Below are 26,407 nucleotides of genomic sequence, written 5' to 3'. Positions count from 1 at the left end.
TAAAGCGACCGGTTTAATACCTTTAAATACGACAGAAGTCCTCGATAAGCTAAACATTCAGCTTCGTCCGCCTACACCAGACCGACCATCAAGCCGATCAAGCATTTATTGCCCTAAAATACTAAGCAATATCAAGCAGCTTTCAAAGCATAGGGCATCAGCAAGACGGCTTATTAAATATCGGTCTGATAGCCCACCTACGCCTACAAAAGAGGCATTTGATCAGGCTTATAAGGCATGCGAACAAGTTATGAAGCGCATCCTTCTATTAGAGCAAGAAGTAACGGATTTACGCGCCGCAAACTATAAGAAGATAAAAAAAAGGCATTGCCTAAACGACAAATACAGCGCGATGAGGGCTTATTCGTTCATGAAGCCCATGAGCAAGGCATTGGTCTACCAGGTGGCACAGAAGGTGGTGTGGTGGACTCTGCAACACCCACGCGGAGGGCTTCAGCGACCGGTAATCAGCCCAATAGACGTCAATACGCTTGTAGTATATGCAGAAAGCCTGGCCATAGGGCGTATGCATTCCCTGATAAGGTTTAAATTGAATATAAAGGCGTTGTGGTTTTATAAAAGCTTCATGAATGAAGAATAAGTGGATGGGGTGGCGGGTTTGGTGTGGTGGCGGGTTTGGTGTGGATTACGTTTAAATAACTATATTTCTAAAGGCTGTTAGCAAATTTAGTGCGTAGATAGTAGCTCCCTAACCCCCTTTTCTGACGGCTATCAGAAAAGGAGTGCTATAGCTCAGAGAGCTCATTTAACGTACTTTGGAATTAAGGTAATAGAAAGAGGTCTCTATTATATATTGAATACCCTAAGAAACAGGGTAAAATTAAATAAAATATATAGTGACAAGGACCCACTCAGTTTGCATTATTTACCAAACCATTGGGGCCCTAAGAACCATTGCGGTTTCTGACCAAGAAACCAAAAACCATTGCGGTTTCCGAAACCGGCCCCAAAACCCAAACCATTTGCGGTTTGGTTTGGTTTGGTTTGGTTTGGTTTGGTTTGGTTTGGTTTGGTTTTGCGGTTTTGCGGTTTTTGGCGCACTCTAGACGGGCCGGACCTTTTGTCCATGGACGGCCCATGTCAATGTCTAATATCGCATCATATTAAATTTTTCTCTTGTGTGCAGAATGCACGGAGTTCGCGTCGATGGCAGCATGCACACTCAATAGTGCAGTGCGAGTAGAAATATATAACTGGCCTTTCCTTTGGAACGTCGCCGAAAGCGCGAATATTCTCACAGCAACCACATCCAAATGCACAGCATCCGCCTCGACCTGCACATGCAAGCGAATCATTGCCTTGTTTGGTTACAGGCCTTCTTCTAGCATAATCTCGGATCCACGCACCCCCAGGGCACTCGAAGGTAAGCCTTTTGAGATTCTTCCAGTTTTCGTGCAGTTTTGGCGGCAAGTCTCTCAGTTCCTTCTTGTGATGGTCGAAGACTGGTAATGTTGCTGAATGCAGAGCTAGGTCGTTCCCACGATGTCGAAGTACAATCTCTTCCGCTAGGTAGGCTTCTCGCTGTACCAATTCATTCGCTTCAGCCACCAGCTTCTTCTTTCTCTCCAGATATCGAAGTTGTTCTTTCATTTCGCGCTCCGAGGTCTGAAACTTCGCCATCAAATTCACGATTGAAAGGAGGCTTTTGTGATTCGCAGATTGAATTTTGGTTTCCAAATATTCCCACATGTCGTTATCAGAGTATGCGAAAATGGCTGTCAGGGCTTTCAACAGGACGAAAAGAACAAAAGAAGTCGCTGCAAGTAAGGCGCAGACTAGAAAGAGACAGAAGATGACCATCAATGACCAAAGACTGACTCCAATCAAGGATTCCTCTAGAGATTCTAGATCCATGGTGTGTAAAATGTGACCCCAAAAATTGAGGTATGCCATAAAAGGGTGGTGAGTTGGAGAGGAGCGGGTGTAATGAACAAATAATCAACCTTAGAATGGCAAAGTGGAAAACAATGGGAGGGACGCGTATAGCTCAGCACTGCCCCCACTCAGACCGAACGAGGCAAACTAATTCATAGGCTACACAAGTGCTTTTACCCAAGTGATCACTACCTAGCGTCGGGTCAATTTAGCTTAGAAGCTAGCCACGTAAGCGAGCTACGCAACTTCGCCTACCCTCATCGCAACCCTATGTAGCTACTACTGCCGCGCTAACTTCTGAGTTACCGAGGTCGGTAGGGAGGTTCAGGTCAAAACCTGAGAGCCAGTAATGTATCTAACCGCTTTAGGCGCCGCCGGTTTGACCGCTTAGACCCACATCTATCAGTCAATATTTCCCTAGCACTAAACGATGGGGGTTGAGCATCACATGATCCTAAGTCTGGCAGAGTAGGCCTAATAAGGTTAGACTACAAACTCAGCGGTGCATCTCAATAATCTCCATATGACTAAGTCCTCGTCTCCTGAGGAGGCCCGTCAACTTCATGTATCCAAGTAGACCATATAAGACTACTACAAATATAAGGTTGATATAACTTATTCATGTGCATACAAACTACCTGAATTAGTAATTTCAAATGATCAGCCTCAATATTGAGGGTAAAGGGCGAAGAAGCAGAACGATTTGGAAGTCCAGGATCGAAATTCTGCATCCTGGCAGAATGCTATTAGCTTAAGGTATCATAATTATTATATAAGGCATACCGCCCTGTTTTGTCGGTGAAATTCGAGTTTTGACCCGAACCTCTCTGTCGTTCCGTAGTCCTGGTCCGAGTTCAAAATCGAATTGAAACTTGAACTTTTCGCCGGGGTATAGTAAGAGTAGGTCAAGACCGGGAGGGATGCGGAAATCTCAAAAACTGCTTTCTTCTACAGTACTTTCCTAGAGAGGGACTTACCTAGAAATAGGCAATTACGCTAAGAACAAAACTCGGTGCAAGGCCACGAAATAAAGCCACTAGATTACGTAGGTAGTACTTAAGTATCCAAAATAATAGATTACTAACAAAATCTTGACTTTCACTATGGTTTATAATGGCGAAAAACGGATTCAAGATCTTCAGACGATTGTCAGATGTTTATGATATAGAAAGGAGATTTTCAAAGATTTTCTATAAGCAATAGAATTTGGGATAAAACCCAAATCTTCAGGCTCAATGATGGCCTATCGCAAGCCTGGAGCGCCAAGGTCAAAAAACCTCGGAAGAGCGCACACCCAGAGATATTTGACAATTCATCACATCCATAAGCGGAGCCGAGATGGATACCGTCAAGCTTTTCCAGGCTTTTTCGCCCGGCGCTAAGTTGTAGTCCCTAATACCATCTGTGAATTTAAGCGGGCCTCGGCACTAAGCGATATGCTGCTATTCTACAGGGCCAACTAGGCCGCCGTTAACTCCCGTAGACCAGCTATGACTATGAATTAAAAATCTTTAAATTCAGCTAATGCCCCTTGTGATAACGCTCAACATTATTTACAAGCCATTGTTTATTGCCATCTTTCCGTGAGTTACAAAAGGTCAAAGAGAAAGGAAAGGCCAACTTCCAGTTCTCACTGACGTGTCAGACTTAGCAAGGAAATCACCAACTCCAGGATCGCAATGGTCTCCTTTGGCAGGTTTTACCTATGGGCCATTTGTCTGTTTGCACAGACCTCTGTTGCCCAGAACGCACCCGAAACTACAAAGGAAGCAAAGTTATTACACGCTCGTGCAGAACTAAGCTACTGGCAAAATTGGGCATCAATCGGAGGCACCTATTACGGGCCTACAGTTGCCAGTCTTGGCGTTGTCGTGGCGGCTTATATCGCTACCAAGTCGAACTCCGATAGCTGTTCAACAAATATTGATATCGTGGAAAAGTCCAGCAAGCGTGATTACCGGGCGACCGATGTCGAAGCGATGACCAATGGACTCGCAAACGAAGGGTACCTGCCGTTTGGTGAATGGGTGGACTACAAAAATGGCACTCAGACATTTGATGGGTATTTCTCTAATGGCGAGTTCCGCATTGAGAACCCCTATATCCGTGGTAACTATACTGGCGCTTTATTTGCTGTCGAAGGTGGCTCGTCTGGTAATCTTTACCAACGTACTATTTGGTCCCATAAAAAGTTCGCTCTTGAGTACCACTCGCACACTGGCACCTGCAAAACACGTTTGACCAAGAAACAACTCGAAAAGGCTGCGAAGGCACAAATCGAGAATATGTCGGACTATGAATATTCATGCTGTTGCTGGACATACACTGGTGGGCATGGTTGGTACGGCGAGGTCAAGCTTATGGACGTTGATAGCGGTGATGTCTTTTCTGGGTCCTGTTTCGATAGGACATGTAACGCTACTTGAGCTGTTTTAATGGAATAGTGGCTGATATCAAACCAGGATGAAGGGTAGAGAGTATTCAGAGATACATAACGTGGTGAATCGTATAATGAAAAAAAGATGGACATCTAACAGGCAAAAATGTACCAGATGACCACAACACCACAACCTTCGGGTGGAAAACATTATAACATGATCAGAAAGCTGTCATCCACCTAAGCCTCAATCCGTTTTTGTTTTTTCATAATATCAAAAACTGGTGGCAGGAAAGACGAAATGCTTTCAACCAATTTCTTCTATCCCTTTCTATTTGCTTAGAAAGACTTTCTTCTTAGTCCTCTGACAATTAGTAAACCTGATTTATTATTAATATTCGCGTATATACCAAAATAGTGTTTAATAATAGTGAAAAACGTAGCTAAATAATCGGATTATGCGGCTAGAAAAGGAAGGTCTTAGCATAATTATAAATTTGCGGGGGCCGCACGGGGGACCGTGGTGCGGTCCTGACTACTTTAAAAAAAGACCAAAGACCGTATGGTCCGGTCCCGGTCCTTCCCGAGGTCTACTTGGGATGGCGACCCGCTTGGGAAATACGTTATAACACTTCTAACATTTCGATAATTATCTGACCAGAAAATTGAACAACATAGATTGGAGAAGGCTCACCAGTCTACAACCACTAACACAGTTTTCCACTGAACTTTAAGAATCGAAGTTTACAGTTACCGTGACCTTCCTGATGGATACTCGTCTGTAAACAGGATTTCGGGGAAGTGCTCACCTTTAACATCTTCATTTCGAGGTTCTTGAAAATTGGAATTATCATAGATATCTGTAACGAGCCAACATGATAATAAATCATATGCATCCAGGAAAGCAACAAAGATAAAGAAGAATAGACGTAGGTTTATGACACGTTGGATCCGACCCCGATCAAAAGCGTGGCCTATGCTTACTGGGCTTTTCAGCCTTGAGAGAAACATTCAGATTGCCTAAACAAGCTGTGAAACAAAAAGGAAGATATGTGATTGATGATGGATTCTTTCTATCTAGAGACTATCTGATATGTGCAGGGAGGCGAGTCAGGTGACCATGACCATTGCGAAAACAACTAAAACTTAACGATTAAAGTATCTGAGTTCAGCGTATCTCAAAGGAGGATAAATAAGGGCTGTCCAGCTTATAGAGAGAGGGATGCCGATGTCAATACCGGAGGCAACCAGCTTTGCAATAGGTCCAGTAAACCAGGTTTGCCACATTCCTAGCACCGCACCGGCCCAGCCAGCCAGGAATGCGATGCATGCCGCGAGACCGACAGGAAGCTTCTTCGGATCGTTCCATACAGACCAGTCATAGCCTCCATTTCGGCGGCGAAATATGTACTCCTCTTCGACAGAAATAGTGATCCACGCCGCCGTCCAGTAACCCATAATGACCACAAAGTTTTGGATAATTCCATAGAGCTCATTTCTGCCGACACACGCACATGAAGTATAGATTATAACCACAATGACAGTCCACAGGAAGCGAGGCAGCTTTTGCATCCAGCAACCTAGCAATTGAAAGCTCAATGCAGCCGAGTAGGTGCCAGGGATATTGTTGGAGATGACACCCAAAGCGATGACAACAGAGCAGAAGTTACCAAATGCGCCCAACGGACGATAAGCTTCGACAAGCAGAATACCAAGACCTTTATCTGCTGCCACCGCCCAAGACTCTTTGCCTGCAACTCCTGATGCTAGACCGACACCGATATAGTAGGAAATCATACATGAACCTCCGAGTCCAAGTGTGGTAGCAAGAGCAACTTTCCACCGCTTACAGTTTGTGGGGAAATAGACAAAAAAGTCTGCCGCGGCGGGGGACCACGAAAGAGGTGATGCCAGGCAAAGGAAGAAGAAACTTGCCTGATCTGCGGACTTTGCTGCTCCACTGCCACTTGACAGAGACGTTGGGTCCCAATAAGGCCCAGAAACGCCGATTAGAATCAAGACCACTATAACCTGAGGCAGCCACGCCCATCGTTCATAGCTGTGGAAGAGCCGGATACCAACCACACAGATCACTAGCGAGATTGCTGCCGCTACGATAACGCCAACAATCACGGACATTCCTTTTCCATTCACAGCTGACATGATCTCTCCTGCAGCAAGAATATCGATTATTCCGTAACCAAGCATGATGACGATGTTCAGGGCAACACAGAGGCGGGACGGAAACCAGCCCATCGTATAACGAGCAATAACCTAGCGGACCAGGTTAGGAAACAATTTGTTCACATGAGTTGTAAATAGAGCATACCAAAGTACGGTTTCCACTGGCGGGTCCAAAAGATGCAATGTAGGAGCTCCCGGCTCCCCCTATGAGGGACCCGAAGGTGGCCAGAAGCATACTATCCCGGAGCCCAAGTGCAAAGTTCAAGGGACCCAGCATGCCAATCATCATGTTATTGGCGGTAAGATTAGCTGAAAGCCAGATTAGACACATCTGCACGTAGTCTCCCGTCGTGGTCTTTTCTGCTTTGATACTCTCGGGAACACGCTCAATGCCTCTGGCTTCAATACCAGCAAGACTCTCGAGTTTATTGACCCATCTTTCCATCGTGTTTCTTGGTTGAACGTACGCGGCAACAATACCGGCTTCTGTAGCGCTCATCAGATCGTAAGGTGCAGCGGTTGGTTGATGAGTTGAGTTGGTAGCAATTGCATCTTCACGAGGCTTCTCCTTCGTCTCCGAAATGCGTTTGTCGCCCATGGAGTATAGTATGGCCGCAAATGTGGGGCAAAAGGTCATTGAGCGGAATAAAATTAGTTGTAATTGGGACTTATAATGTGAAAAGCTTGACTTGAAAGCTATCTGCATGGAGGTCACAGGAGCTATCTGGTATTGATACCTGTGAATGGAACCCCCTCATTGGTAACCATCTAAAAGTCAATCCTCGGTAATGACACAATCTTTGCATATTTATGCCCCCACTCTCGGACTAAGGAGCGATATATACGGTGATTGATAATGAAAACTTCCTGGAATGATTGCCTGGAGCACTGGAAAGAATACAATTTTGAAACGCGCGGTCAAGACGAGCGGACTTACCCCCACCGGTGATACAGAAGTTAACATATGACTTGATAACTTCAGATAGCATAGTCACATGAATGATCCCGCAACGAATGGGCATATTTCGGATGCTGGGAAATTGTCTGCTATAGTGATTGCTCACCGCCACGTTCTGTGCTAGGGTGGGGGAGTGGTACATGATCAAGCAACAAAGTTTACAAGAGTGGGGTATATTGACAGCTTTAGATATGAAGGACTTGACTAAGGCAGGAGTATTACGGTCTTGTGCTTGTGTTGATCAAGTTCGCCTGTTCTCAGCCTCTAAAGTCTAATTCTGCTACAGAACCAACAGCGGCGATGACGCTACTCATTCTGTTGAAAAAAAATTACGATCTAATGAGGAACAAGGAAGTAGTATTAACAGATCAGAGCGTTACAGCTTTCCTTGTGCCTTGAGACAAGAAACTGAAGCTTGAACCTAGTCGAAAGCGGGGGCATTGGCGCCACAACGGCAACTATACTTCTTATGGCGGGCGAGTCATCTTAAACCGCTAAATGCTAAAACGGCTGATTCCAACACACTGTTGTCGACATAATTTTGAATTGGTCTTTACTGGATCTTTTTGATCTCGAATTTAAAACAGGGATAGTTTACATTACTATCGGCCATCTTGTAGCTGCCGAGTACTTTTGCCTCTTAGTGGGGTGTCTTTTAGCCATCACTATTGTATTCTTGAAATCAAGGCCTGCGACCAGAACATCGACCTAATCATACCGCCGTAAATGTAGCTCATCTGAATTTCCATTGGCACAGATTGTAATGGCCATGGTTTTGAGTTTCCGAGCACCACGGTCTCGCTTTGTAAGTGATTTCACTGGTCCCCGATTTGGAAATTGGAAGAAATGCTATCTTTGCCCTTGACTAATATCATCCAAGACGGTATGGTGGGCCCTGCATCTTATCATTCTCATGGCAAATGATACATGATGGAGAGTAATCCAGGCACAGAGGAATGGCCTCGCCCACCCTTTCGAGCTGGCAAACTTTGACCCCAATCATGAGAGCCCCTTTTTTCCCCCAAATCTTATCCTCTAAACCCGTTGAGATAGGGAAAGCCGGTACATATTTTACCTAGGACCCATTAGCTCCCCCACTCTCGAATCAAATCTTATGATTGCACAAAAATCAGAAATCATGCCGACAATTTCCCACCACTCACCACTATGCTCGATCTCTTCATTTTCTCTTTGACTGCCAGGAAACTCTCATTATTTAAGATCGATGCCTCTTTTAGAGCTTGAGGGCAACATCGAGTTTTCTGATTCACAATGATGCCTGTCTTGATACCGCCATGGCTAGGTTTTATCGGTATCGGCGGCCTAGCCTTCTTGATTTATCAAATATTTCAAGTCGGACGAAGGCCGAAAAACATGCCACCAGGGCCACCAACTCTGCCCGTAGTTGGCAATCTTCACCTATTACCATCAAAGGATGTGCATGTCAAGTTCAAGGAATGGGCTGACAAATACGGGGAAATCTATTCGGTGATGCTTGGCAACCAACGCATGGTTGTCCTGAATTCACCGCGAGTAGTCAAAGACTTGATCGATCAGCGATCCAACAACTACTCCTCACGACCTGAGATGTATGTCGGTCAGACACTGATATCAGGTGGCTACCGCCTGGTCCTCATGCAATATGACGAAGGATGGCGTCTAGCCCGCAAGATGATCCACAATCTTCTCAACATCAAAACCGCCGTGGAATATATTCCTTATCAAGAACTAGAACTTCGGCAGATGCTGGCAGACATGATCAAAAGGCCCAACAAATATCACGACCACGTCAGACGCTACAGCACGTCATTGGTCACCAGTATGACATTTGGATGGAGAAGTCTAGCATTCAACGACCCGGACGTTAAGCAAATTTACGAGGTACACTCCATTTCAATCCAACGCCTATTCGTACTAAAATTTTGTGATTAGGGGTTCGAAGAATTTGCTGTGGCGTCCCAGGTGTCTGCCTCAATGTTAGATTACTTCCCGATTTTGCGCAATCTTCCCGACTCCATCAACCCAAGCAAGAAGAAAGGTAAACAGCTTCACAAGGAAGAAATAGCATTGTACAAGAGCTATATGCTTAAAGTCAAGGAAAGAATTGCAAAAGGTATTGCAAGCAAAAGCTTCTGTGAAGACATGTTCAAATCACAAGAGAAAGTAGGTTTCTCGGATGACTGGGCAAGCTACGTCAGTGGTACTCTTCTTGAAGCGGGATCTGACACGACGGCCTCTATCTTCCTCTCATTCGCAGTGGCTATGATCAATTTTCCGGAAGTCCAAAAGAAAGGTACCTCTTTTTTGCTGATATAGCTTCACTACCATCGCTAATCAAAATTCGTAGCCCAAGAAGAGATTGATCGTGTTATTGGGCCTAACACTCTACCAACTATGGCCGATGAGGTAAGGATTCCCGAAACTGATAACGGCAGGACCAGGCTAAAACTTATTACAGCCCAGTCTGCAATACATTCGTGGAGTTGTTAAGGAGTCACTCCGATTCCTGCCTTCAAGCATTCTCGGTATCGTTCCCCACGCAACGACCAATGAAGACACATACAAGGGATACACATTCCCAGAAAAGACCGGCATGATGATCAATGTTTGGGCCTTGAACAACGACCCAGAAAGATACCCGAACCCCCGCAATTTCGACCCAGACCGATACAAGAACGACTTCTTGCGCGCACAGGAGAGCGCCAGTCAGAATGATCCTTACAAGCGCGATCATTTCACTTTCGGGGCTGGCCGGCGGGTTTGTCCAGGCCTAAACATCGCCGAGCGCTCGCTATTCTTAGGTATCACATTCATTCTGTGGGCATTCACATTTGAGCATGATCTAGATGAGAACGGCAACAAGATCCCAGTATCTACTGAAGCAGTCACTCAAGGCATTGTTTGCCGACCCACCCCGTTCGCGTACAGATTGGTTGAGAGAGATCACGAGCGGACTAAACGTGTTCTCAAGGCGTGGGATAATGCCAAGGAGCTTCTAAGCAAGTATCCTGAGGGTATCAGAAGCACCCAATACGCTAAGGACTGGAAGGACTTTACCACCCATGAAAAGTTTTATTCTGCTTAGGAGAATATTTGCTATAGAGAAAATCAAGCTTCAAGTGCTTTTAAAAAGTAATCAGGGCTTGCTAATCATTTTGCAGCCTTGATAGCAAAGCTATAGTCTCTAGCACGTGTTATTCGAGTTGATGACGGCCACCGCCTTTGAGAGAAATTATACAACTATAAAGATTACAGCCCTTAGTATATTGACTAAATCTATGTCACAGGACATTATGGGATACTTTTTCCGCCATTCAGGAAGGGTCTAAAATGAGAAAAGAAAGACAAAGAGAGCAAGCAGATACAAAACAATACCATTGCCCCGGTCCCAATGGGGACTAGCTCAGCTAGCCATATGACACGCCCACGTGACCCATCCTCGCAGCATGCGTCACAGTTTAGTAATATCCAAGTCACCAGCACACTATCTAAAGGTTATTAAGCTTATGGCCTGCAGAGATATTTTTTGCAAATTTGCTACATGCATATGGTGACCGGAGGGATTCTGCCCTTCTTCACTGCAACCCTTGCCCCAGCCTCCATGATAGATCTAGATCCATAGCTTCCATCTACAAAATCTACGTCTCTTTCTTTTCCTCATTCCTTCTTCATAGAAGGAAAGAAAGAAAAATAGCTGGGGGACTGGCCATGTCGTTTGCTTTTAAGAATTGCATCTGGCGAGAGGCGCTCAAGAAGGTCATCTTGGAGGACATTCACCGCGTGCAGTGGGCCTAAGGGCATCATTTAGCTCACCTAACCCCGGATAGATATCGGAAAGAATGATTTACTATAGCTATAGATAGATATTTTAGGTGTGTCCAGATTTATACCCTCACTGAAATCTCCCTATAGAGTAGATCACAAGCGAGCGCCACAACCACCCAAGACGAAGTCTTCCACGAGCATTCCTCTCGATCCAAGTATATTCTGAAGCACTTCTTGTCTATAAGTACGCATGAGACATTAAGTTAAGGAAATAAGACGATTTAGATAAATTAATTACTTAATGTAGCTAAATCTTTTCGTCTAATCAAGTCGCGCTGGGCCTTCACAACGCTCAGAATACTTTGTCCTCCCGATAAAGATGGTGGATATCAACATCTTCCTAGTAAATATCCGTGGGATCCCAACTTCCGTCTCGTCTCCCGGGTGGCACTTCTTCTTCGTCTTCACGTTGCTTTTGTTGGTTTCCGCTAGTAAGGGCGGCGTGTGAAACCAAGCGCGAGCAGCACTTAGCCCAGCCAGCAAACTCTGATGCCGTAAGTAAAATTTTCCAATTCTCAGCAAGAGATATGGCGGCTCCATACTTATATTGGTCATTAAAGTAATACAGAAGCGTATTGAGGCTGCTTTCTTAAAGGTGACGGTTGGTCAAAATCAAGGCAAAAATGTCACATTTCTAGGAAATGCAAGGTACTATTGAGCACAATATCTCAACAGTTAATTGAATGAGGTTCATGGTATAGAAATCATGTATACTCAGGGTGCTAGCAAGTTTGAAGGGAGAAGCCACAAATAGATGCGTATGTTCGCGGACCCCGGAAGGCTTTAAATGTGTATGGTTCGCGTATTGGAAAAAGTGATAATCCATTCTGAGTTAACTACCGCGTGAAGATCACATTACAAGGTAAGTCACTCCCTGACGTGCTGTGTGCGCTTTCGATAAAGGAAAATACTGGGCCTGGCTCAGCTTTACATCGTAGACCCGCTTAGATTATAGAGTGACTATCGATATGCCGCATTGATTTTATAGACAAAAGTCAGATATGGCCGTGCTAAGCACTTATTAGAATCTGACTGGCCACCCTTGGCAAATTATATTTAGATTCATGTATCTATGGGAGGAGAGAACAGGGCAGAGATTGCATAGTACTACATTAATAAACTTAGGGCCAGGACATACAAGACAGATTCTTTACGTTTGCCAGACACTCCTGCGAGGTGATCATATAACTAAAGAAAGATAAGGGTGAAATAAAGACTATATTTGTGATTATGTTCCTATACGTTGCCAGATACCAATTTTTACAAGCATTGGTGGAATTCCAGTCTCCAAAAACACGTTTTTGAGTTTTTCAAGATGAGACCTGGCAAATACATATAAAGTTGATACATAAAACAGCCGAACAGATGCCTGCTAGGGACTTTATGTATTCCAAGTCTTTAAACATCTGTCACATAATATGCACAAGTGATGACACTTCCCAGGAACGCAGAAAACTCATCATCGTTCTATTCTCCATCAGGAACATTAATTTCGTCCCCATAATTAGTCTTAACAGAAGCTTCTCCCTCGATTCTCATACTAGCGGTCCCGTCAAGGCGGAACGCGTAGGTAGATCCGTCAAAATCAAGGCTGACATCGCCACCAGCACAAGGTATCTCGTCAGCCTCATCAGCCTCGAGGTCATCACTAAGTGGGTTGGCTTCAGCAGAGTAGAGACTAGTCAAACACACAACATAATTGCTTCCGCTAAGGGACATGTCGTGTCTCAAACGGATTTCCACGGTGTTACCGAGGACTGGAGTAACTGCGGGAGCCCCAAAAGCGAGAGCAATAGCTGAGAGATACATATTGGGACTTTGAGGAGCTCGAAGGGCTGACCTGCATTCATTTTTCGTTAGCTTCGAGATACTATCATACGTGGGAGAGTCTCATACCTGATGGGGCTTTTTTCTGTGTTCAGAGAAAGCGAATTCTGCTCTCTTTCTGAATAACGGAAGATTCCTAATGTATAGAAGGCCGTGAGAATATCTCTCATCTATATACCTATGTTCATGACAAGGTAATCCTTGGCACGAGCTGGTGGCCGAGAGGATACGGCCCCGAAATATCCAAGGGAGCCTTGCGATAGAACCGAAAATGCCTTGGCATGGGGCCAATATGAACTCAGCCAGGAGGTTGATATATCTCGAGTAGAACGGCTCGAATAGAACGGCTCGAAGACCTGAATATATTCAAGGTATTGTAAATGAACAGTAAAATGCGGTTCAGGTTTCAACTGTTCCAGGCAGCACATATATTCTCAATTGGTTCAAATAAAGTTGATTGATTTAATGTACCAAACATATGGAAGTTCCGTACTCAGACCGTGACATCAACTATAGGCAATTGGGTTGCAACGCATAGAGGTCCCGAAAGAAGATAACCGAGGATTGGGCCAACGGAATTGGTTATTCTCAACTGTTAGAAGTCATGTTCACCAAAATCTCAGTCCTTTTGTGCCTGCATATGTGCCTTGGTAGTTGATATGGCGGCGCATAACAGTCGCTCGACTGGTCGACTCATCACTTGCTTTACAATGACACATCCGATGCCCTTTTCCAATTTCCGAAACCCCTTCCACACGTCTACTAATCATTGGTCAAAATTAAATCTTCAATATGGCTGCTTTTCATACCAGGAATACGAACGGGTCTGTAGAGTGGAAACTGTCAAAAGAAAATGAACAAGTCATGAAATCATATGTCCTATGGAATGCAAAACAAATGCTTAAGTATACATCAACTCCGTAAAAAACCGCATTGGATATCCTTTCTAAAGCTTCTGGCTGCCCTTGGCCTGGCGCTCGAATGACGAAACGGGAGGGGCAGAGTTGGGGTTGGGGTGGTGCTTCTTCAGAGCCATGCTGACGTTGTACTCCAGGTCGAGGGAGGCCTTGGGGTCGTTAGTCTTGGGCTTGAAGTCAACAACGAGATCATCCTTGACAGCGAAAACAGAGTCGATATCGAGATGAGGGTCGTCGCTGGGGTAGATCTGGTTGATAACTGTGGCATAGCTGGGGTGGGTGATCATCAAGTGGATGTGAGCAGGGCGCATGGGAGAGCGGTCCATGACGTTAAGTAGGACACCGGCGGGACCGTCGGTGGGCAGAGAGTAGGGAGTCGGGTGATAGCAGTACCAAAAGAATTCTCCCTTCTCATTCGAGGTGAACTTTCCGCGGAGGTTGTTCTCGGCCTGCTCGGGATCCTGGAAATCGTACTGGCCATTGGCAGATGCCTGCCAGATATCAAGAACGGCGCCAACGATAGGAGCGCCAGTCTCCATGTCGGTAAGAACACCGTGCATGTAGGTAACCTTGCCATTAGGGTTTTCGTTTTGGATAATGCTGTCGCCGAGTGCGCGGAAAGGAGCGTTGGGAGACCAGAAGGGGCCGAGAATGACGTTCGAGGTGGGGGACAGGCCCTGCTCGGTAACAATCTTGTTGGCAATTTCGTCAACGAGGCTAAGGAAACCGTTAGTTATTTTTTCTTTTTCCTTCCCTTCTTTTTCGGCCGCCATTGGAATCACCTACGACTCGAGACCGATCACATCACAGATACGGTGGCACTCGTTACGAACGGGAGTGCTGATCTTGCCAATGGAATTGATGAATTCAACACCGAGCATCCACTCGGCGGGAGTGAGCTCAACCTCGCGAGCGAACTCGTGAATGTGCTTGATCAGAGAACCCAGGATGACGCGAGCACGCTCGGGGGTCTTAGGACCCATGGCGTTCACGACATAGGGAGTGAAGTTGGGATCGAAGCGAGAGTTGGTAGACATTGTAAGAGTCGGTGGATGAGGTGTGGGAGAGAATGGTTCAGATTATAGATTGTAAGAGACGAAGAGGAAAAAATTTTTGGAGGCACGGAGGGTTTATTATAGAAAATCTGGGGACCGGAAAGCCGTGGCAAGTCTGGATAGTGAGGGAAGCCGAAAGGGACCGCGACGGCAAATCGTTCGGCTCCCTATCCGTGTGGGGGAATTCCCAACGGTAGCCGACAAATAAGGTACAAAGGCTACCGTAACTACGTGCCGAATGAAACGATCTCCTGATTTATTGAATCTCCTAGGATTTCGGTCAATTCTAACAGCCGAGTGGCGGCAGGTCGCAAAAGTTCCACTATAAAATGTATACATCTTCGCGGGGTGGCGGGTTAGCATTTAGCCGCGGCAGAGATCTCAGAGTTCCCCGGGATTTCAACACTAAATTGCTCACCTGCGACCCCGCGCTTCCACTGCCTGTCTTACTGACCCACTTTTCCATGCTCGTTGATTGGCGTGCAACATTTCCTCTTCGGGCTGCAGTGGCGATCCCACTGCCGAAAGTGACATAATCCACTTTTTGAAGCGGCAGAATGGCTTCTTATATCAAGCCCTTCATAATATTACTCATCATATACACAGATCTACTTTATGCCTTAAGAGCTTATTTTGTGTAGAGACTTGCTGAGAGGGCACGCAAGGCACCAGCGATTAAGTTTACTCTAATTGAGACGTTAGACATTTACTAGCTCAGCTGTCACACAGAGAGATCACCTTGTATACTTCTTCTCGGGGTATGAACAGCCAGTTTAAATACCTAGAGACTTTCTCCCTTCTGATTAACAAAGAGAGTACAAAAATTCATCCCAATGGAATATTTTGCCGTCCAATGAATCCCTTGTATTGAGCAGAATAGCGGAAGACAAGGCCTGGGATATTTGCAGTAGACGGGCGGTGACTCTGGCGGTGACCCACTCGGCACTCCGGGCGCCTTTGTGCTGCCGCGCACCCCGGTGGCAAAGCCGAAGTCCATTTCCGCCCGTTGCTCCAAAGCTTTCCCCGGCACGTGCATAACACCCGTGAACTCGTTACATAGAAGACCCGGGATAGACACAGAAGGGACCCTGTAGATCTGATTCATATACTATCCGGGTAAACAAATTTACATTATTTCGGGAAGAACGTGAGGTTTCAAAGGTTATGTCTGAGTACTCGCATGAAGTAGGAAGATAAATACACTGGATTAGGCCGCATTTGCTCACACGTGCAGCCAGAGCACTCCCGAGCCGGCACAGATCTATCATATGAAGAATATTGCTCAAAGGGTATAGTAGCTCGCCATTTCCTCCTGAAACCAATTGTAGGAATAGAACAGTTGCTCCGCCATTTGCGGATCAATCATTGGCATGGTCCCGCTGCCATCGACCAGCAGTACATCATCAAGAACGGGCGCCAAGGGAACGGGGGGTGGAGGTGGTGGGGCCAAGGTGACTGGGGGTTGGGGAGGCAGAAGAGGCTGGGGTTGCGGTTGTTGCTGTTGCTGTTGCTGTCGTTGCTGCTGTCGCTCCAGTTGCTGCTGCTGGTAGGCCATCTGACTGAAGATCATTGTGCTTTGATGTCGGAATGTTTCAGCCAGCCGGTCAACTCCCGGGCGCCGCTTGCCGAATTCCTCTAGTAACACGACGACCGCCTGGATTCCACGGCGCATCATCTGCTCCTCGGGATGCCATGGCGCAGGGCGGGACTCGCGTAATGAGCGCGCGTTCTGCTCCAAGCACCATAAAATGGTGATGCCCGCAAAGTAAACTTGGCTCAGGGTCAACCATATCCACTTAAGCTTACCCACTGAGTAGCTGTCCCAGTATGATCGGATCACCTGAATGCTAGAATCGCCACAGCTGACGATACTCGTCACGTCGGGGGTTGGATTGCGCGGGCTGGGGCGATACATGAGCAGTAGAGTTGTATAGTACAAATAATCGTAATATGAGGTGGAATAAAGGAGGGCTGAAGGATACACCGGGGCTGCCATACGCCAGTCGTCCACCTCGCGGCGGAACTGACCCAGTGTGGTAGCAACTTCCTGCGGCGACGGGCGGGGGAGGCTGCTGTAAACTGTTTCCCAGTCAGCATATGAAACTGGATAGCGCGAGAGACAGGACAGAGGGGTGATTGTAGACTCACGGTATCGATAAATGCGCGAAAAGATCTGGCGAAGGCGCATCACCTGCAATGGAATGGTCATGGAACTGGCACCCGGGGCTTCCATTCCGTCTTCGTTCAATTCGCGTGGCAGGCCAACACTAATGTCTTCGTCGGCAATTCCGAGAGGTCGCCCTAGCGTGCTTGCGATGAGACGATCCAAGTTGTAGAGGCTCCAGAATGCCCGCTTGGCTATTTCCTCTTCCACCACGGTCGCGTAGGAGCGAGCCTTGTGCAGCCCCATGCTGATTGACAATCGCATAGTGGCACCCAGGACATGCCAAATGCTCGGGCCAGCTGTCGCGAACATCGTGTATAGCGCCAGGCCCAGCAGAGCCCGCACGGCGGCCATGTCTTCGTTTTGCAGGGCCAAGGGCAATGTCTCCTGACTTACATGGTAGAACTCGGCAGCCTGCGATGCGTCCGCCGATCCGATCAACAGCGAAATCGCAATAATGATATGGTAGGCATTATGAACTTCCGGCGACGGCGCGCCACCAGTGTATATATGTCGAAGATGGCTCATGAATTCCGGGCGTGAAGTAAACGGATACTGGTAGCCCATGCTATCAAAGTACTGCCCGGCAATCCGCTCTGCTTCGTTTAACGACGACAGACGTAGTACTCGCGGAGCTGATGCCGGACGTGCCACAGACGGTCGGCGATGCTCCAACTGATCGCGAAAAATCTCGCCCACGTTGGGTAGCTCGGTGCCTACCCCAGTTGACGACTCCGATCCTGCTGGACCAGTCGTCACAGATGAACGGCCACTGCCTGGGCTGGGCATCGAGTTCGTGGACGGGCGATTGCCGCCGGTCGCGATCATCGCGGGGACCTGATACCACCAGTCCGGATCGCCCTCGCCATCCACGGGGGTCCCCGTGGCCAGCTCCGCCACGGCGATACCTGATTTTCGGCGCACTACCTCCTCCAACCACCGCACTCTTTTCTGCAGGTTCTCCAACTGGTCTCGAGGCACGGAAGCATTGGCGACTTGGGGGCCGGGTGGGGGAATGGTGCAGCGAACCCCGGCGCGGGTGCAGGCGGTGCAATTGGGATAGCGGAAATCACATTTCTTCTTGCGCTTGCGACAGAAGTCGCAGGCCGTTGATACACGCTTGCTGCGAGAAGATGGTGTTGAAGCCCCGTCGGGAATGGGTGTGGACTCCAGGGCAGGGTGCGACCAGACCGGGGGAGCAGAAGGTCCGATAGAATCGAGACGGAACTTGCCAAGCTGATCGCGGAAATCCTTGTTACCCGTGCTGCTCATGGTGACGGCGGCTAGAACCGCAGTCCATCTCAGCCACAGTTGTGGAGAGGGGAGGGGGAGATGCGGAGGGGGGCAGTTTCGGAGAAGTCGGGGATGAGACGAGGAAGGCGGAGGTGGGGGGAGTTCTGTTTCGCTTAGCGGGAGCCGATCAACTTGTTCCGGTGCCATTTTGCGAGAAGGTGGAACCTCAATCTCTCCACGCATTCATGGCGTGTGTTACATTCATGAAGTATAACTCTGCAGGTGATCTGCAAGGAACGAGGAGAAAGGGGTCGTTTCTGCAACTAGGCAACTAGTCGCAGCATTCGATATTGAACACGAGGCGAAGGTGGCAAGGACACTCTCCCGGAGCTTGCCACTGGCTCACATTGGGTCCGTATTGCATTTAGTAAACTTGGAAAATGACTATCGCGGTCGATCGACGTCTCTGCTGGGCGCCACAGGGTCCTCTCTCATCTGCCAAGCTGAAACGCCCCCAGTCGAGTGGATCGAGCGTCCCGGCCAAATGCCATCGATGCGTTATCCTACTACGGCCCCTATTACCATCACGAGATTGATCTTTCGGGGTTGATTGATTCAGAATGTCGCATATCTTGATGACCGCCCTCACATGAATTCGGCTCCCCGCTTAGGCCCTTCAAGTTAAATACTAGAAATAGCCCTCCCCGGTGCCGATTCTGATCATCGTTTCTTGGGTTGAATCCGTGAAGCATACTTTGAGATTATAGAAGTCTGTCTAAGAAATACATCAGTACACTTCCAAGATTGTGATTCAATTGTCCTTTCTACCGTTACGCCAAGCTTCATCATGAAGACTACCGCTCTGTCACTACTTCTCACAGCTGGTGCTGCGAGTGCCAGTCCTCTGGAGTCCCGAGCCAGTGGGGTCCAGGGCTTTGATATCTCCAGCTATCAGGGCACCGTCGACTTCTCCGGTGCATATAATGCCGGTGCCCGATTTGTTATGATCAAGGTTAGTGTCAGCAGTCCCTCTACAACTTTGGAAATCACGATTGACATCATTCACAGGCCACGGAAGGCACAAGCTATGTGGACAGTTCCTTCTCCAGCCACTATGATGGGGCCACCGATGCCGGTCTCATTCGAGGCGGCTATCACTTTGCCCATCCGGACTCCGGTTCCGGTGCGACCCAGGCCGAGTACTTCCTCGCTCACGGAGGTGGATGGACGAAGGATGGCCAGACTCTGCCCGGTATGCTGGATATTGAGTATAATCCTTCCGGTTCGACTTGCTATGGACTGAGTGAATCCGCTATGGTTTCATGGGTCAAGGACTTCGGCGAGACCTATAACAGCAAGACTGGTCGCTACCCTATGATATACACCACTGCCGACTGGTGGAACACCTGCACCGGCGGTAGCACTACCTTCATTGCAGATTATCCCTTAGTGTTGGCTCAGTATGCTAGCGCGATCAGCACCATCCCTGGTGGTTGGGCATACCAGAGCTTCTGGCAGAACTCGGATTCCTACAGTTACGGCGGCGACTCGGATCTCTGGAATGGCAGCGAAGAAAACTTGAAGATCTTTGCTAATGGTTCGTAGATCAACAAAAACTGCTATTCGAACAACCCTATTTTCTTGCTCGGCTATTTTTGAATTGCCAATAGATTGTGCAGGTCTGATCAAAGGGGCTGGTTTTCGCTTTCTATGGCCAAATATGGTAAATGCTTCCCAGGGTCCCAATACCAAAGCAGTAGCCAGGTTTTGCCCAAAAAATTTGACGATCGATGGATTCCAGATTCCAAGACAATTTAGAGATGCTATGGTGCATAGAAAGGGAACAGAAAGCAACTTCGGTCCATTGAACCTTTTATATATAGGTGGTAGCGCGAGGTATGCCTTCGTAGAAACATGGCCATTCGGGCACCAATATTATAGATCCAGAATGCCACCTGGACAAGCCCAATTTACCATCTTCCGATCCAAGTAATACGCACCGCTGGGCACAACTCTCCGAGGGGTGACCGGGCCACTATTGGTTGCAAAGCAAACCCCTCACTGATAAGATAGCAAGATAGCAGCAACACATCACCGCATCACGCAGCCCCAGCTTAGGTGCAGGATTCGCCCTCTCTCTGATTTTTAACCCTTTCACACCTTCAGAAGTTTTCCTTCTCCATGGACTTGCTGGACAAACACTCCTCGCCGGCATCAGGATTGCCTCTGGCTTTCCACGGCACGGTGATACACTCACGCTCTCTCAATGAGCTCGAGATTTTGGAGAACTGCTTCGTTCTGGTGGATAAGGCGGGCAAGATCCAAGCGCTGCAACCAGATGTGGAGTCGAGCAAGATCAATACCATCGTGTCAGACAACGGATACGCCCCCGACGTATTCCCCATCAAACGCCTACGGCGTGGCGAGTTCCTGTGTCCCGGATTTGTTGACACTCACAACCATGCACCACAATGGACTCAACGCGGCGTTGGGCGTGGGCAGACCTTATTGGATTGGCTGGAGAATGTCACTTTTGCCCATGAATCCAAATTCGAGGATCAAGACTATGCGATTCGTACATACTCCTCTTGCGTGGCAGGCTTTCTCCAGCAAGGTATTACCACGGCATCGTATTACGGATCTCACCATGGTAAGGCGAGTCGTATCCTGGCCGACATTTGTTTTGAGAAGGGTCAGCGTGCCCTCGTGGGCAAGTGTAACATGAATCGAAATGCCCCCGACTGGTATCGAGACTCTTCGATTGATGACTCGCTGCACGAAACGCGCGGATTGATCCAGCACATTCAGGATCTCGACCCGGAATCTCGACTGGTGAAGCCTGTTCTGACTCCGCGCTTTGCCATTTCGTGCGATCCAGGACTTCTGTCGGGTCTTGGCGATATTGCCCGGGAGCATCCGCTGCTACCTATTCAGACCCATTTCAACGAGGCGAAGCAGGAAATACAGTTCACCCGTCAATTATTTCCAGACTTTCGTACAGAAGCTGAACTATACAAAGAATTTGGATTATTGAATGACCGGTCTATTCTGGCCCATTGTATCTTCTTGGAGGAGGAAGAGATTGTTGCTCTCAAGGAGCTTGGCTGCGGGGTCTCCCACTGCCCGATCTCAAATACAACCATGCAGGAGTTTATGGTTGCACCAATACGAGAGTACTTACGACGTGGAATCAAAGTTGGACTGGGTACCGACAGCGGCGGTGGGCATTCGTCCTCGATGTTGGAAGTCATGAAACAGGCATTTGTGGTTTCGGTTGCTCGGCAGACACTTACTAACGGCCAAGACCCTGCATTGTCTCTATCAGAAGGATTCTTCTTGGCCACTTTGGGGGGCGCTCAAGTCTGTGGCCTGGACGAAAGGATTGGAAATCTCATTGTGGGAAAGGAATTCGATGCACTCGAGATTCACACTATCAATCTTGAATATCCGGGAGTAATGACGCCCGTTGAAGATGAAGACTCGATCTCGGTCATCTTCGAGAAGTTTCTGATGACTGGCGACGATCGAAACATTTCTAAGGTATATGTACGCGGTCGGTCGGTCAAGGTCTGATGACAAAATCATCAAGTGGATTTCAATATTTTTCTACGTGGATAATAAGAATCTTGAAACAAGAAATCATACCCCAGGCTGATAACCACATCAAGCAAGAATGCTAGCATCGTATCTATCCAGCTCGGCCAGCACAAGCTCTTCATTGATAATCAACATATTCACTGTCTCCTTCTGTATCTTGCCTTGACTCTTCTCCAGTTTGGCCTGGGTACGCCTATAGGTATCGATGATAGCCAGAAAGTCTATGGCGATTGTAGCTCGAGCCATTATGCCAGACTGTTGCCCTTTTTATCCATGCGAGGTCATGGAGGGGACACTTATCGGGCGCAGGAGGTAGATTTTCAAGAGGGAGTGGAAGAGTGTGATGAGGGGGGGTGTACCAAAGTATCCTATGGGGCTAGGGTATCGTCCGCGTCGCTTACATTTCGGGGTAGTCCGCTATGTATCTGTCGGAAGGGTCATAATATTAGTACAAGAGTGCTTGCTTCCGTTGTTAGTCTGGTTTGATTCATTAGGTTTATTCAGACTCTAAATCTTGATCTGATTGCCCCGGATGCAGTTGGCACCGGCTCCACCGTTGATTCCGTCGACAGTAACATAAGCGGTAAAGGAGCCACAAGAGTTCTTTTGATTACAATGACTGCATTTGTCCGTTTCCCGTTTGTTGCCAACAATCCATACCAAGGTGGCTTTCGCATTGACCTTCTTGTGGTGGATCTCATGTATAAAATCCGCGGTGCCCCAGTCATTCGATGCCCGGAGCATAAGCTCCCACTGTCGCGGCATTACTCTCAGGGGTTCAGAATCGGCGCCTTCGTAGAGCGAGATGGCGCCGATTTTGGCCATGGACCAAGCCCAGAAGGGTTATTACCTTTTGTGGAGTTCCTCGATCGTTTTTTAGAATAAATAGTGACAATAGTAGCGATCGTGATATCGAGAGAAGATGGCCTGAAAGTTGACTGGATTGAGTCAAGTTCAGTAAATGTCGGTCTCCAGGTCGGAAGACGTGCGGCCTTGGAGAGCCAAGGTAGGACAAAGATTGAAGTGAAAGCAAGATGAATTATTCAGAACGTGTTACCTTAGTAAAGGAAGGTAAGAGAGGGATCCAAGTGAGAGCGATAAGTATACGTTCTACCAGAACCCCAGAACGCGCCAAATCTTGAAGAACAGGGTATTCCCGAGGTCATACATGACAAAACGCCAGGAATTCTCGTGCAGGAGTAGATAGCAGGGTCGTAAGGCAGACCCAGATGAGCAACACTCAAATGCAAATACTGTGCACCAAATAGTATGATAGAAGAGCGCCTACAGATGGAGCAAGCAATAGGCGATAACAAAGCACAACTTAATTCTGGAATCATTGCCATGTCCCTTTCGGAGGACCGAAATAGCCTTGGGCAGGAAGGCCTTTATATGGCGTGCCTTTCCCGTCGGCCGTTTGAGTATACACGGTGTTCCCCCACCAGCTCAAGGAGCCAGCGGGTAGGGTGATACAGAAGAATATGATCAAGGTGGACACGGCCACACCACAGTCAAGTGCAGCGGATAATACATAATCTAGAAATCATTAGTTGGATCGACCTATTAAGTTTGACGAACGATGTAGGGAGATATACTGTACTTGGACCACCATGCAGGTCTCCGACGACGTATTAATCCATTAAATAAGACATTGATTACCCACCACGAGGAGAAGCTCACACCTGTAGCGGGAGGAACGAGGCTCATTGCGCCCAAAGCCACCGGCCATGACAGGTAATTTACAACTTTCCACCGGCGACCGAGTATATAGGTGATGACTACAACAACCGGACCCACGAGTAAGAACCATAACAAGTTCCCATACGTCTGACCCGGGGAGAAGAGACGACCGGGGCCAATAGCACCTGTTTGCTAGTGAGCGAGTGTCGTGCTAAAAACGACATGAGGACCGGACGAGGAGATAGGAGCAACAACATACCCCATATGAGAGACGAAGAGTAAGTAACTCGTCCATGTGGACATGTAAAATTGCCCTCGGCATCAGGTGTACAGACTCCACCGATTCGGGTGATCATGAAGACTGTCACTCCGCATTGAACAATGGCACCGACGAGTGTGGCTAGACCTTGAGCAGCGAATAGAGTCCGCGGAGCAATATGTAGGTAATGCGCCAACTTCATATCAGCAACAAATCTATAAGAGGTTAAGGAGGTGGCGCAGACAAGAGCGTGATGGAAAGGGCCGGACTTACTCTAGTCCTTGCTGAACGGCAACGTAGCCGTAGAATTTGAACACCATATTGGCCAAGGGCCGCCCGAGAAATGCATAGCCACCGATAAACTCCGTCATCAAATTCAACTGGTTGCTGCTGATATTGGTGAGGGCCTTGATGATTCCCACGGGAATGAAATAGATCATGGGGAGCAAGAAAGCCACAAGTACCGCCCAAGCTGGTAGCCCGGTGTGCCAAACCTCATTAGTAACAATGCTGAGCACGAATGTCAGCAGCGTGACGGCGACAAACCACCACCAGGGTACGTTCCGATAGACAGCCATAAGTCGAGCGTGAACATCTCGTTTGCTCGTTCCATTCCACTGCTGCCACAGATCGCGGCCGTGGTATAGTCCGATATGAACAAAGATCCCCGTGAGATTGGCGAAAGCAACCCCAAACGTGAGCGCATATCCAGCTGGCAAGAAAATGGGAGAGTAGTCCCTGTAGGCTGTCTGGTTTACAGTGCCGTCGGTGTTCATAATTCGAGTGGTATTGTAGTCATTGCCAGTGTTGTCGAAAGTATTCGAGTTCAGCAGTGGCAAGTAGGCCGAATACCACGTATTAGTGTAGTAGATGACGGGGCAAATCAACCAGAAAAATAGGGCAAACGACCCCATGACATTAAGACCAGCCCAAAATGGTACCAACAGGGGACTTTGATTGGCGTATACGACTTGGGACCAGTCAAAAGTCAAGACTGACATTCCCAGCCCCGTTGTCTGGCCAAATAACTGGTTCACAACCACGTTGGATGGGACGATCCAGCAGACAAAAGTAAAGGTACTGAGGCCTGTGAAAAGGTATCCGGGTGCAAAATACCAGACGGCGCCCCCGAGAAACACGATGAGAAAGAAGCGCAGGCGCGTGATCTTCCAGCCGTCGGCAACGGCATTTTCATGAGAGTGTAGGGTGGTCAGAAGTGCCGCGTTTGATAGCACCTGCGGCCAAAGCATCGATGCCGGATTGACAAGCCAGCGAGAGGCCAAGCCGGCGAGTCCGAATCCGAAGAGCTGGGTGGTAATGCATAGGAGAACCTCGAATCCGCCGTGGGATGGCATGTCATAGAACTTGACAACCGCCTCGATGATCTGCGTTGCTTGTGCCGATCCAATAGAGACATTGGCCATGATAGTTATCAACCCATGCTCTTTGATATTAAAATGTCGGTCCGGATTCAGGGCGCCGAGGGGCATCCATTTCGCCCAGGCGCAACCTAGGGGAAAAGCCAGTAGTTGTGCTACCAGAGCACTAATCGTTACACTAGGTTGCCGTAGGCTGAAGAATTGATTCAGACCACTCCCGACCTAAAAATGTTTGAATAAAAAGAATCTAGTCAGAGTAGGAGCACATCGTCAAGATCGTGATTGAATGGTACCCACAATAGTAAAAATTAGGCCAATGGTCCACATACGGGCGGTACTCACCGGAAGTGATAGATCATCGACTGGTTGGATGACCGCGCGCACTTCAGGGAATGGCGAGTCGTCTGCATCGTATGGCAGGATTTTTTCGGCTTCCCGGTCGCGAAGGATGGAGGTTTTATCACCGACTTGATCCGAAGGGGAGTCCTGCCAAACAAAGGGTCAACATATTTGTCATTTGTCATGATTGTGCCAGTCTTCAAAAGTGCAGCTTGGCATCAAGGTGGATCAGCTCGTAGGGCCTTTTTAAAGTCGTGGAGCCTCCCGGGGCCAAACGGGCGAGATGCTAGAAATTGCCAAGCAGGGCCTTCTCTTTTTTTTTTTTTTTTTTTTTTAACGCATCAAGTGGGGGGAGGGGCCAGGGGGAGCGATTGTCCCTGAAACAAGAAGGGAGCGGAACATATGTGAAATAGGATAGAAGCAAGGATTCCGACCTACCTGGGACCAATAATGTCGGTGATGCTTCTCCTCGTTATCCATTACAGTGTCCAACAGACACCCGGGGGGATCCGACCAACAGCCTATGAAAACAAGCCGAGAGGAGTTAAAACACAAGCTTTAGATCGCCCCTATCCCAATAGAGCTGTTAGACGCAAAAAAGCGGATCGGGACGCTACAGCCCGCATATGTTCCGAAAGTGTGCTGGGCATGCGCGTGAGGGTCGGACGGGAATCCTTTCAACGGCTGAAAACTGTGATTGAACGCGTCCTTCCTGCT

General features: G+C 47.9%; 11 protein-coding genes across 11 annotated transcripts; 4 read left to right on the top strand and 7 right to left on the bottom strand.

The window, feature by feature from the left end:
- Window positions 1–3,575: 3,575 nt before the first annotated feature.
- On the top strand, window positions 3,576–4,322 carry N7443_005295 (Aldo/keto reductase subgroup; the record flags this gene model as incomplete). The annotated part of the gene is made up of 1 exon (XM_056885351.1): window positions 3,576–4,322. The coding sequence occupies one exon, from the start codon at window positions 3,576–3,578 to the stop codon at window positions 4,320–4,322; it is 747 nt and encodes a 248-aa protein (XP_056743629.1).
- Window positions 4,323–5,419: 1,097 nt separating this feature from the next.
- Window positions 5,420–7,055, bottom strand: N7443_005294 (purine-cytosine permease family protein; the record flags this gene model as incomplete). Its single annotated transcript, XM_056885350.1, has 2 exons — window positions 5,420–6,547; window positions 6,603–7,055. 2 exons carry the CDS (start codon window positions 7,053–7,055, stop codon window positions 5,420–5,422), a joined length of 1,581 nt encoding a protein of 526 aa, XP_056743628.1.
- A 1,632-nt stretch (window positions 7,056–8,687) lies between these two features.
- Window positions 8,688–10,500, top strand: N7443_005293 (cytochrome P450; the record flags this gene model as incomplete). Its single annotated transcript, XM_056885349.1, has 4 exons — window positions 8,688–9,296; window positions 9,348–9,708; window positions 9,763–9,821; window positions 9,874–10,500. 4 exons carry the CDS (start codon window positions 8,688–8,690, stop codon window positions 10,498–10,500), a joined length of 1,656 nt encoding a protein of 551 aa, XP_056743627.1.
- Window positions 10,501–12,707: 2,207 nt separating this feature from the next.
- On the bottom strand, window positions 12,708–13,049 carry N7443_005292 (uncharacterized protein; the record flags this gene model as incomplete). Its single annotated transcript, XM_056885348.1, has 1 exon — window positions 12,708–13,049. The coding sequence occupies one exon, from the start codon at window positions 13,047–13,049 to the stop codon at window positions 12,708–12,710; it is 342 nt and encodes a 113-aa protein (XP_056743626.1).
- A 964-nt stretch (window positions 13,050–14,013) lies between these two features.
- Window positions 14,014–15,021, bottom strand: N7443_005291 (putative catechol dioxygenase; the record flags this gene model as incomplete). The annotated part of the gene is made up of 2 exons (XM_056885347.1): window positions 14,014–14,701; window positions 14,771–15,021. 2 exons carry the CDS (start codon window positions 15,019–15,021, stop codon window positions 14,014–14,016), a joined length of 939 nt encoding a protein of 312 aa, XP_056743625.1.
- Window positions 15,022–16,321: 1,300 nt separating this feature from the next.
- Window positions 16,322–18,475, bottom strand: N7443_005290 (putative C6 transcription factor; the record flags this gene model as incomplete). Its single annotated transcript, XM_056885346.1, has 1 exon — window positions 16,322–18,475. One exon carries the CDS (start codon window positions 18,473–18,475, stop codon window positions 16,322–16,324), a length of 2,154 nt encoding a protein of 717 aa, XP_056743624.1.
- Window positions 18,476–19,283: 808 nt separating this feature from the next.
- Window positions 19,284–20,041, top strand: N7443_005289 (lysozyme; the record flags this gene model as incomplete). The annotated part of the gene is made up of 2 exons (XM_056885345.1): window positions 19,284–19,448; window positions 19,505–20,041. 2 exons carry the CDS (start codon window positions 19,284–19,286, stop codon window positions 20,039–20,041), a joined length of 702 nt encoding a protein of 233 aa, XP_056743623.1.
- Window positions 20,042–20,617: 576 nt separating this feature from the next.
- N7443_005288 (putative guanine deaminase) lies at window positions 20,618–22,009 on the top strand (the record flags this gene model as incomplete). Its single annotated transcript, XM_056885344.1, has 1 exon — window positions 20,618–22,009. One exon carries the CDS (start codon window positions 20,618–20,620, stop codon window positions 22,007–22,009), a length of 1,392 nt encoding a protein of 463 aa, XP_056743622.1.
- A 90-nt stretch (window positions 22,010–22,099) lies between these two features.
- On the bottom strand, window positions 22,100–22,279 carry N7443_005287 (Thiolase; the record flags this gene model as incomplete). The annotated part of the gene is made up of 1 exon (XM_056885343.1): window positions 22,100–22,279. One exon carries the CDS (start codon window positions 22,277–22,279, stop codon window positions 22,100–22,102), a length of 180 nt encoding a protein of 59 aa, XP_056743621.1.
- Window positions 22,280–22,540: 261 nt separating this feature from the next.
- Window positions 22,541–22,858, bottom strand: N7443_005286 (uncharacterized protein; the record flags this gene model as incomplete). The annotated part of the gene is made up of 1 exon (XM_056885342.1): window positions 22,541–22,858. The coding sequence occupies one exon, from the start codon at window positions 22,856–22,858 to the stop codon at window positions 22,541–22,543; it is 318 nt and encodes a 105-aa protein (XP_056743620.1).
- Window positions 22,859–23,369: 511 nt separating this feature from the next.
- On the bottom strand, window positions 23,370–25,875 carry optF (uncharacterized protein; the record flags this gene model as incomplete). The annotated part of the gene is made up of 7 exons (XM_056885341.1): window positions 23,370–23,569; window positions 23,629–23,898; window positions 23,973–24,027; window positions 24,049–24,187; window positions 24,246–25,573; window positions 25,649–25,837; window positions 25,858–25,875. 7 exons carry the CDS (start codon window positions 25,873–25,875, stop codon window positions 23,370–23,372), a joined length of 2,199 nt encoding a protein of 732 aa, XP_056743619.1.
- Between the last annotated feature and the right edge of the window lie 532 nt (window positions 25,876–26,407).

This window comes from Penicillium atrosanguineum (genome assembly GCF_028827265.1).
Source record: "Penicillium atrosanguineum strain IBT 20685 chromosome Unknown utg000003l_segment0_segment0, whole genome shotgun sequence".
Lineage (NCBI taxonomy): Eukaryota > Fungi > Ascomycota > Eurotiomycetes > Eurotiales > Aspergillaceae > Penicillium > Penicillium atrosanguineum.
The sequence above is the reverse complement of the archived record's forward strand: the minus strand, read 5'-3'. Positions and strand labels throughout refer to the sequence as shown.